Here is an 11042-nt window from a genome sequence, read left to right on the forward strand (position 1 = left end):
TAGTGATATCCTGCTGAGGAGGGCAGAAGAGATTAAGATTCGGAATCCTCGTGATGCATGTTTTGCACCGCAATTGACAACCATCTTGCATATCTCGGAAATAGAGAGCATGGTTGGCATCCCAACCCTCCGAAGATGGATGATGTGGCAACGATCCAAACATTCAGAAATCCCTGCATTGTTGCAAAAGATGCACTATAGAGTATTTGGATTTGGAAGGGTTAGACCGCATCGAATAACAAATGAACAGACGACAAGATTCATCTGAGGTTTTTCATATCCAATCACTCTGAGTTGATTCACGAGAATCATCTTGAGTGGGGTGTGAAAAACTGAAGCGCTTACCAATAAGTGTATGGAAAGGAGCAAATTCAAAGCTCCCATATATACATACATATATATATATATATATATATATGAAGTGGTAGACGTTTCAAGCTAGGCTTAGCTACTTGGCTTCTTGGTTCACTTGAAAGAGATAGAAGATTTTAATGCTGGTGGTGGCACCCTTGTCATATTTCCCAAAAATAACATATAAGGATCTTGTATTGTTTTAGAGCGTATTTCGAATTAATGAAATGACAAAAAATAACATATTTCTCAAAAAAATGAAACAAAGTACTAATCCTGAAGCAAAAAAAAGTGGGTGTTGGGGGGGGGTGGGGGGGGGGGGGGGGGGTGTGGGGGGGTGGGGGGGATGGTGATGTGGAATTCTAACATCAATGAGAGCCCCTCAAGCTGTATGCATGGCATCTTGTTTTAAATCTCTACATCGCAGCCATTTGCTCATAAGGAACAAGCACTCTCCTTGTTTCTGGGCCTGAAATTATGTCCTCCCAGAGTACAGAAGAAATGGCTAGGGTCAGTTCTCCCACCAGTCCTGCCACAAACAGCAAAGATTCAACTCAGTTGGCTCGATCTAACAATAATTTAATATACAGAAACAATAATTAAATTACCATCTCCAATAGGCTGCTCATCCCATTCAACAATGGGCAGTATAGGAAGCAAACTGCTCACAAACATCATTTCAGCTGAATCCTTGGCTTCTGCTACTGTGACATCTCTAGTGCTCACACTCTTCAACAGACCCTTTTCAACCAATTTGCTCGCCAGCACTAGAAGCCTCTTAGCAGTGCAACCGATAAGGATTTTATGAGACAAGGGAAGTAGGAGCTCCTTTCTCTTGCTTATGAATGCAACATTTGCATTAGGACCCTCGGCAATGTAGCCCTGGTCATCAACCCAGATGGAGGCAAAGGCACCCATCTTTTCTGCTTCCATTTTCGAGTGAACGTTGGGGAGATAGTTCACATTTTTCATTGCAGCAAACAGAGGAGGTTTCATGGGAACGGTTGATGTTATAACTTTCGCACCTTTGGTGCACTCGGAGAAGTTTTGGCTGATGACTACTGCATAGAATTGGGAATTTCGACAGCCTGATGGTGATAGCAAGAAGTCCCCAGGACCAGCACTCAGCCAGTACCTTAGTGAGCCTGCCGTGCACTTTGATGCTCCTGCAAGCTGGATAAGAAGGCTTCGGAGTGTTTTGCGAGGGAAAGGGGAAGAGATCTTTGCTTTTGAGGCAGAATCCAAGAACCGGACCAGATGGGAGTCCAAATCATACAAGTATCTGGAAAGCATTTGCAGAAGATACATGCAATCATAATATTTTAAGGAACAGTCTCTCTCTCTCTCTCTCTCTCTCTCTCTCTCTGTGTGTGTGTGTGAGTGTGTGTGTGTGTGCGTGACACAGAGAGAGAGAGGGAATTTGGACTGTGAGATCAACTCTTGCTAACTATTCATTTTGAAGTTTTCATGGCCATATGCTAGAAATTTTTTGGGTTTTTGAACGGAATGTGATATTTCGTGACTTGCAATATAATTCTAGTTCACATCATCTTAACAGATATGCAGAAGCTAATAGTAAATTTTGTTTACCATTTGATGGTTTACACAGGTGAGCGACTAAGGTTTGAGTACAGTGATTCAGCCTTCAGTTGAAGAAAAGCAGTTCAGCTTAACAAGAAACATGGAATGAACTGTACATCATGATATCCTATGGAAGGAGGATTGGATGAATCATGAGATAATCGATATTGAGTCACTAAGGAAAAATTCAGTCAGAGGAATATAATCTGGATAGTCAGATGGTTGGGACATTAAACTAACAAGTATAGTGAAAGAAAGCAGGTTCAAATTTACATTTTGACAAAAGAATGGTAAGAAATTGATTTAACAAAAAGAAGCAGCAGCAGCAGCAGGCTGAACCCTCCCTAATTGTTTAGCATTATTCTTCCTTTAGGGTCTGTTTGGATATTCCTACATGATTGGGCTGAAAAATCTATAGGAATTAGCCTGTTGGCCCATCTAGCTTGTATTTTTTAAGAGCCTATTCAAACACGGCCCAGATCCTAGCCTTTAGGTTGCAGAAAGGTAAAAAGACCCATGGAGGTCTTGTTTTTTTTCCCACAGGACTGGAGTGAGTAGAGTTTGGTTGATACATGACCATACTTAAATGGATGGCCAATCCATGAATCCTACAGGATTTTCAGCTTTATCTCATAGGAATGTCCAAATAAACCCTTATGCGGTTGGCATAAGAAATCATAGCATGTGTGTTGAATTGGAAGAACCATTTATGACACTCTAAACTTGATGTCAAACCCCCCGTACTGGAGCAAACATTTTGGAAAACTGAGATGATATTAGCCAAGATAAGGACTTGCCATGAAATCTGGAAGAACAGTTTGCAGGAAGGTTGAATGACCTAACTGACTACACAACTTCCTATGATTAGGTAGTCTGCACAATCTCATCTCATCAAGGAAAAAACCAAACATTTGGAAAGAGTCCAAGTGGGAGGAGATGGCTCTAAATATACAGATTACATGATGAATAAAAATGCCCAAATGTAGAGGCATAGGATTCTTCTGATAACATTTTCCATAACTATCTTTAGATCTATTGTACAGTGCCTAATGATTCTCTTAGATCATGCCTCACACACTCTCAAAAGAAAACATGTTTCATGCTTGTCAGTACATTAACAGAGCAGTTTATCATTTGGAGCATTCACATCCTGTGGTCTCATATTATGCACATTCCGTTAAGCTAGTGATAAACAACCAGGACATATTCCAAGAACATGGGTTCAGAAATTATTATAGCAGAATTAACTTTGGAGAATATGCTAGACTAATAGAATATTGGTAAAGTTTTTTATATTAGCTGTTACACTTACCCATTAAAAAGCATAGTAGTATCAAAAACGCCATGCCCTCTGTGAACCATGTGATCATCAATTGGAATCATCATGAGTGCAGGATCAAGAGTAATTCCATCGAAAAAGCTAGAATACATTGCTCGATATGGATGCCCTTTCTCTGGTCTTATTTTTCCTTGCAATTTCTCGACCAACTGAAAAACCAAGAAAAGAACAAATAGCTGAAATAACACAGAAGGTATACGTGCTCACCAAGAACATGACAACTACGTATCTCTCTTTCAAAGAAGCATGTATCCCTCTTTTATCCAATTTGAATGTGATGCTACAAAAAACAGCAGGATCTAGAGCCTTGGATGCTCCCTTCTCAAACGTGATGAACTAAGTGATTTTTCGATCAAATGGAATAAAAAAAGAATTTGTATTCAAAAGATGCTTTTTTAGCACACAACAGTCAATTTTTGGAGAGCTCCATATAAAAGATTGAACATGAAGGAAAACAACTAAACATCTTTGAATTTGAGGGACCCTGTGTAATCAAGAAGTTAGTGTTCAGCAACAAGTTCAGGTATATAACGAAAGCATAGGAATCCAACAAGAAAGAAAAAAAAAAGTTTCCAAGCGCATGGCAATTATAACTACTGAATGTGAGATCCAACATTGCTGGCCTCTAAGTTCATAGTTCTTCTAAAGCATGCCTATCATTGCGACCTTTATATCACTACTGATTTTTGCATATCTATCTACCTATCTATCAATATATATATATTGATATGTATGTATGTATTGATTGATTGATAGATAGAGTGAGCGAGTGAGAGACTGAGAGAGGACATTTTCCTAGTAATTTTTGTGCCAGGGCAATGCTACCAGTGGGTTGCTTTCATGTTGAAGTTCTCTTACACAGTGTACAGAAAAATGTGGCGTGGTAGACCATAAAATAGAGTCACTAGATGAACAAAAATTATTAGGATGAGCAATAGGGTCATGTCAACCTCAGATGAGGAGTAGACCGGAACGCGGAGATCAACTGTCCCTTTGTCTTCCCCTGCTCCAGAATAACAGAATGTAAGATGCTTCACTTGAGAGCCACGAGCTAGATTAACAGCATCAGAAGCAAAGTAAGAGACACAGAGGTGAGGGGAGCTTGCCTGGTTGCTGGTGAGAAATGAAGTTGGAGAAGCCATTCATAGTGGCGGCAGCAGCACAAGCTGTAAATGGGAGACAGGAAGAAGAGGAGGAGATCCTTAGCCGAGGAGGAGGTGGTAGTTGTGAAGCAAGTTTGCTGCATAGGAGGAAAGGTGGGGAAAAGAAGGGTTTGTTTACTAGGGAGAGAGACATTGCGGTGGGCTTTGGCTGGAGAGCTCTCCCCATCCACAGAGCTCTGAAGGCGACGGACGGAGTCCATGCTCGGCTGAGGATTTATTATTAACAGCATTCGCTTACACTCGGCGTGAAACTCATTTCCCCGGGCAGAAACGTGGTGGCCTTCTGCCAATTATTTTTATGCCCCCGCCCTAAGACCAACACCCACAGGTACATATCCCATGAATTGATGTATCTCATGACTAAACTGTTAAAACACTCAAATAAAGAGATGAAGCATATTTGCTAGTAATCATGTATGAAAAAATATAGTGGTGCATAAAATTTGGGATGACATTTGCTGAGAGTCAGACTAAGATTCAATAAGCATCAGAATGAATTTCCGCAGCTCTCAACTAGAACCTTAGTCACCCTCCATGAGTTTGCATTCTTACCAGTCTAAGCCTAATCCGATTTAATACATGTTTGCCCAACGATAACCAGGGCTATTATTAGGATTGGGGAGGTCAAGCCAGGCCATGCTGAAAGAAGCTTGTCATGTTTTAGGGCTCTGTGTTTACCTTAAGCAATGATCGTGTGCGAAAGCTGTATCACATTGCCTTTCACTATGTTTTAGGGCTTTCTGTTTACCTTAAGTGATGATTGCAATGGAGCCTCCATCACAGGGTAGGCGACCGTTAATGGCCGGTAACAACATTTGAGGTTGTCATGTGAGTCCTCTAAGAAGGAAGAAACAAAATGAATAGCATGGATGAAGACTGCCTGCCCTAGTGCACAAGGCAGGGATTTCTTTTACTTGGGAACATACCAAATCCAAAGTACATATAGATTACCTAAAATGTCTCATATAGCAACATGCACAACTACATTATATTTGTGAATGATTTAATGAGAGAGATCCAACACAGAGTTGCTGATCACCACTTTATTAGCCTGCTGAACAATTTTACTGAGAAAGATCCAACGAGCAGTTGCTGATCACCACCTTATTAGCCTGCTGAATCACCCCTGCTTCACTTGATCTGCTTTGCATGCCTCTGGCAGAAGGATTTCAGCCTATCAAGACCATCTTCGAGAGAAGATGGGTCTATGGCAAAAGTAATGCGGAGCCAATTTTTCATCCCTAGGGCGCTACCTGTAAGGAAACTTATGCTAGTCACTGTCAAGTAGCAACCATGGTAGCAACATTTATTAGTTCATAGTAGCCAATTCTTTCAGAAATCAACAAATCCAAGTACAATAGGTACAGATTGATATATTCTGTTGAGCAAATCAATTTTGTAATGGATAATGCAAAAGGTTTCTATATTCCTGAAAGAAAGGACAATGAGGAAAACAAATTTTAAAACAATGAATATGGATAAAAAGTTTGCTGTTGCTCTAACATCAACACAAGAGCACTAGCATCAGTCAGAAAAATGAGTGAGTTACTTTCTTTAGTTGCATAACCTAAATGAAATCTTAATCACCAACAAAGATCTTTGGCCTAATTGGATGTCTTAGTTTGCAGATCAAATTCAAGTGATATTTATGGGTAAGCACATCAATCAGCAGTTTTATAGCCTGCTGACTTTACTCCTGGGTAGATTTCAAGATGCCAATCCCATGCCAAGTTCATGCCAATCTGGCTGACAGTTGCAGAAGCCCTATGCATTGCCGATGTGGCAAATCAAAGCAGATAGGATGTTCAAGAAGTTGGTTGATATCATATATTTGTAAAAAAATTTCCCCGATTATTTTTTTTTTTTGAAAAGGATAGGATGGATAAAAGCCCTGACAAAGGGTGGGATAGAAGTTTAGAACCCAAGTTGCGAATTGAAAAGAATCAGAGGTCACATGCTAAACCAGCAATGCTTTGAATGACTTGACATCTACAACCACTTCTTTTACCACTGAATTATGCAATGAAATAACACAAAATGATAGCTATCACATGACAAAATGACGACTACCACATGCTACTTATCCATATAAATCATGTCATAGGAGCTCCAACTGTTGATCAACAATAAGGTGGCCACTAACAAAAGCAGCATAGCTCACCTGGTGCTATTATCACCGATTCCTCTTTGGCCAGCTTATTGCAGAGGTCAACATCATCATTGATGTCCTCCAAATGAGACAAATTCAGCTTTACCTGCAAGGAATATCATCAGCCTGCAAAACTATCTTTTTGAAGGAAATCAGCCTACAAAACTTTCAAGTACAATAACAGTGTCCTAGAATTTGCCTCACCATCACAAACATGGAGCCCTCTGGTTTATGGGGACAAGTAATGCACCCAATCTCCTTTATTTTCTCGTAGCATATGTCTGCTGTTTGCCTTAATATATCAATGATCTTATTAAAGAAATCATCCTTTGTGAACTCAAGGATATGAGGAATCGCCCCCTGATAGAGTCAAATGGTAACCCAGGTCAAATCACATAACACCAAAATCAAAGAACAAAGAAACCAAAGAAGTGGAATCATTTTCAGCAAACAGTAATCATCCTGGAACTTTTTTTTTGAAGGAAAACCATCCTGGGACTTGATGAATTCATATTGTAACTTGAACATATTGCGTATGGAGTATCATATATGATGTCAGCAGGAGAAAAATATTTGCACAGTTGATAAGAATCTTAATCATTTAACATCCAATACACCCATTATGAGAATATATAATTGGAATTCCTCTTACCTTATATTAACAGGAAAAATTAGCTAAGAAAAGCATGTTTTGTGGGTATTGTGAAGCTGACTCAACTAGTTCACTGTCAAACTAAATCACACGAAGATGCAAAATAAATCGATACAAAATTAACCTTATTACAGCTACATACTGCATGAATGAGTAAGAAAAAATAAAACTTTTTTCTTTCCTTGCAACAGCTGCGACCTCTGGAATACCAAAACAGGAACAAGATTTTCAAACAGGTAGTGCATGTAATTGATCATTTTTTTCTCAAGTAGTGCACCAAGTCGTTGATTAGAATCGGATATGCTCAACCATTTGCATCTATTAAGAAGATGTCTGGTACTGACCTGGATAAAGGTTGCAGGATCTGATGAAATATTCAGAAAGTTCAAAATACCGTCGACAATCTGTCAGAAGAAAGAAGCATGTAAGCCTTGAAAATACTAGATAGTAAAAGAGGACAACAGAGCCTGTCAAAATTGTTAATTGTTAGAGCAACTTATTGAGCTTGTCTAGAAAACAAGGCCTTTATTTCCTTTGGTAGGGGGAGGGAGGCGGGTGTTGAGATGCTCTGCTAGTGAGTTTAAGTATAGGTTACATTATTTCCAACATCTTTGGGTACATTGAAATGATAGATCTTACTTAGAATGAATCCATAGAGATGTCTAAAAAGCACATACACGTGATAAATACATGTGAAAAATACAAAAAGCTTGAATTTGGGTGTTATAGGTATAACTCAAGTTTATAGCCATCTAATATGAGCAATTAGTTTCCATTCCATTATTGCATTATATAATGATTGCCATCATAGGCATAACTCAAGTTTACAGCCATCTGATATGAGCAATTTGACTTTCTGTCCTCTTAAAGCACATGTAACATCCCTTTCTTATCTCCATCTTCAATACAGCACATATGCAGACATAGCAACCTTCCCAAGAACACACCATTCAATCTAGGCAAACTGGCTGGGATCCTCAATAGATATTGTTAAATCTTCCCCTTAAAAAGGTGTGAAATCTGGCCATATGGACTGCTGTAGATGGCATTTGATGTTTCCTGTTTTCAGCATTTCAGCAGAATTAATTAAAGCAGATTGCAATATTTTAGTCGACAATTCCTACATCTCCATTTCAATTCGGTTTTAAACCATGCATATATGAGTGTTTATCAATATGGATATATCACAGTTCTTAGAAACCTTATCATGACAAATCAAAAGGAGAAACAATCGGTGTCTGTCACCTACCGTTGACAAGATAGTTAGCAGAGTGTTCATTACAGAAGCACCCATGAGGAATTTGCCTCAAGTTGGTCATCAAGAGTTGCAAAGGATCACAAAGAACGGAATCTCTCTTTTTTTTAAGGATTAGTATCAAGATTTTATTTTGAATTTGACTCTTTGTGCTACATACATAAAAATATAGTCCATGTGAAATATAGTTAATGGCCATGAAAGATATATGCATGTCTAATGAATTTCATATACAAAGACCTTCAGAAGAAACTATCAGAAGAGGCTCTATCTACCAAAAGTGAGACATGCAAGAAAGGGCAACACTGTGAATCACCTTTGTTTCTTTTAGAACACCATTGGGATCACTCGTTGCAATCCAGCCAAGTCGCCAGCCAGGCACTACCCATCTCTTTGATATAGACCCTAAGGTAAGGACCGGAACAATCTCCCCGAACACTCCCATTGGCACAAAAGGATTTTTTCCAAAGGCGGAATGGTCATAAACCTCATCGGCGATAACCATTATACCAAGTTTACTAGCAGTTTCTGCAACCTGAAGAATGCAATTTAACCAAATTTTGATTTGTAAAATTTAATAAAAGAAAACCAACCAAAAAGAAATGGAAAAGACCAAGCCTTGATTGCAATTTGCTAACCTTAGCCAAATGCTGATATGTAAACACATTACCACAAGGATTACCAGGGTTAATGACAACCATAGCAACAGTATTCTCATCCGCAAGAGCTTCCACAGATTCAAGATCGACTTCCCAGCTCCTTTGTGGGACAAGGTTAAAATGCCGGACCTCTAATCCACTAAAGGCACAACGTGACTCATAAAATGGGAACCCAGGTCTTGGGAGCAAGATGTTTGCACCAGGGCGTGCAAGAACAGAGATTATGACCTCAATTGCTTGGGTGCAACCCTCGGTGAGGAAGATGTCGTCTGGAGACAGCTTGTAAGGAAGATCGCGGGACAGGTATTCAGCAATCGCACTACGATTCCATCCACAAAGTTAAAACATAAGTAATTCCTGAATATACGAGCTATATTCTCATTTCCATCCACGAAACATAGTTAAAGATGAAAAGGCATTTACATGATCTTTCTTATCCAATTATCATAGAAAGCCAAGATTTTCATCATAAATAAAGACTATATTTCCCCACCTGGATACTAACCATATAATCAATGATTTGGTAAAACGCTCTAAAAATTAAGCAAGAGAAACGATTAAAAGAGAGCGATTCACACCATCTGGCAGGAAGTACGCCGACAGTGGGACAGTAGCAGTTGTACTTGGCGGAACGGACGGCGGAGACGATGGCGTCCTCGGCGACCGGGGTGGTCCGGAAGCAGGGGAACACCGAGGGATCGCCGTGGCCGAGCGGGATGACCGGCCTCGGCCCGCCCTCCTGGATGTTGGCCATGACCCTGGTGAGGACACCGCGGATGCTCACGTTGGCGGAGCTCGCGAGGACTTCGTTGGGCCCGAACCGCCATCGCTGGCCCCCGGCTCCTCCCCCGCCGCCGTTGTCCATGAGTGCGTGAGGAAGAGCTTAGGGTTAGGGCGTTTTTACAGCGGCGGTTCAGGGCCACTGATTGGCCTCGAGCTTGGATGGAACCGAATCTTTGAATGGAACAAAAATCAGAGCCCGTATTTGTTTCTTCGTTTGGGACGAAGGCGACGCGAGCAGGGGCCGGCGGTGGAAACGTGCTCAGCAAAGATAACGGCCGTTAGAATATCATTTCATACCTGCGTACTTTGCCAAGTTATTGTAGCATTCTTTAATGCAATGACCAGTTTCACATGACGCCGTTACTTTCCCGTTTTGTGATCCGTTTTGGTACCTATAGTAGTATTTATTTTCAAAGAGATTCAGTTCGAGTTGAACTCCAGAACCATTTTTATTTTATTAATAATTTTCAAAGAGATACAGTCCGAGTTGAACTTCATGGACATCTTTGTTGAAAAACAACATTCTGAATGAGAATATAAAGATCAAAATGAAAGGGAATCCCAAAATCCCCTTTTTCTTAATAATTAACTACTCTCTTTCATGTCCTGGGGAAGGTGGGACTTATTGTCAAAAGTAGGAAAAATCTAGAGATACCAGTTGGCTTGCTAGTAATATTTAAGGCCTTTGCAAACTATATATAGACCTAAAATTATATTCTATTGTTGTCCAGATCGGAGAATTAGAGGTATTTAGGATGTATGAAAGATTTGGGCCAAAGGCATATCATTCGTGCCAAAGAAGAGTTCGCCTTTCTTTATGCAAATCTATTATTGTATCGCATACCACACAGATCTGAATGTACTCAGAGCTCTATCTTCCATCTTATGATTGAATTCTTGCTAACTGATTGAAAAAACAAAAGTAAACAAATTCTTAACTCTTCATGGATGGAAGTTTTGTTAGGCTGAATGGACCAGATCTTTTCCTTTAAAAAATTAATTAAAAATAATTAATTAGCAAGCTTAATTTAACTGGCTATGGTTATAGTAAATTAATTAAATACTAATAAGCTTTATGTTTCTATGGTATTCGGTAAATTAGAAATCTGA

At 39.7% G+C, this 11042-nt stretch overlaps 2 protein-coding genes across 3 annotated transcripts; both read right to left on the reverse strand.

Annotated features, from left to right (window-relative positions):
• Positions 1-680: 680 nt before the first annotated feature.
• LOC103702577 (D-amino-acid transaminase, chloroplastic-like) lies at positions 681-5171 on the reverse strand. Of its 2 annotated transcripts, XM_026802745.2 has the most exons (6): positions 4553-5171; positions 4378-4437; positions 4222-4274; positions 3245-3420; positions 960-1633; positions 681-880 (listed from the first exon to the last, which is right to left on the reverse strand). In XM_026802745.2, the coding sequence occupies exons 1-6, from the start codon at positions 4662-4664 to the stop codon at positions 768-770; spliced, it is 1188 nt and encodes a 395-aa protein (XP_026658546.2). In that variant the 5' UTR covers positions 4665-5171; the 3' UTR covers positions 681-767. The 2 variants fall into 2 exon arrangements, with proteins under 2 accessions (XP_026658546.2, XP_008783290.4); XM_008785068.4 differs by having other exon boundaries at positions 4378-5171.
• A 131-nt stretch (positions 5172-5302) lies between these two features.
• Positions 5303-10152, reverse strand: LOC103702474 (nicotianamine aminotransferase 1-like). The gene is made up of 7 exons (XM_008784919.3): positions 9728-10152; positions 9129-9468; positions 8807-9025; positions 7580-7639; positions 6788-6943; positions 6596-6689; positions 5303-5687 (listed from the first exon to the last, which is right to left on the reverse strand). Exons 1-7 carry the CDS (start codon positions 10012-10014, stop codon positions 5566-5568), a joined length of 1278 nt encoding a protein of 425 aa, XP_008783141.1. The 5' UTR covers positions 10015-10152; the 3' UTR covers positions 5303-5565.
• Positions 10153-11042: the final 890 nt, after the last annotated feature.

Source organism: Phoenix dactylifera, chromosome 8, assembly GCF_009389715.1.
Source record: "Phoenix dactylifera cultivar Barhee BC4 chromosome 8, palm_55x_up_171113_PBpolish2nd_filt_p, whole genome shotgun sequence".
NCBI lineage: Eukaryota > Viridiplantae > Streptophyta > Magnoliopsida > Arecales > Arecaceae > Phoenix > Phoenix dactylifera.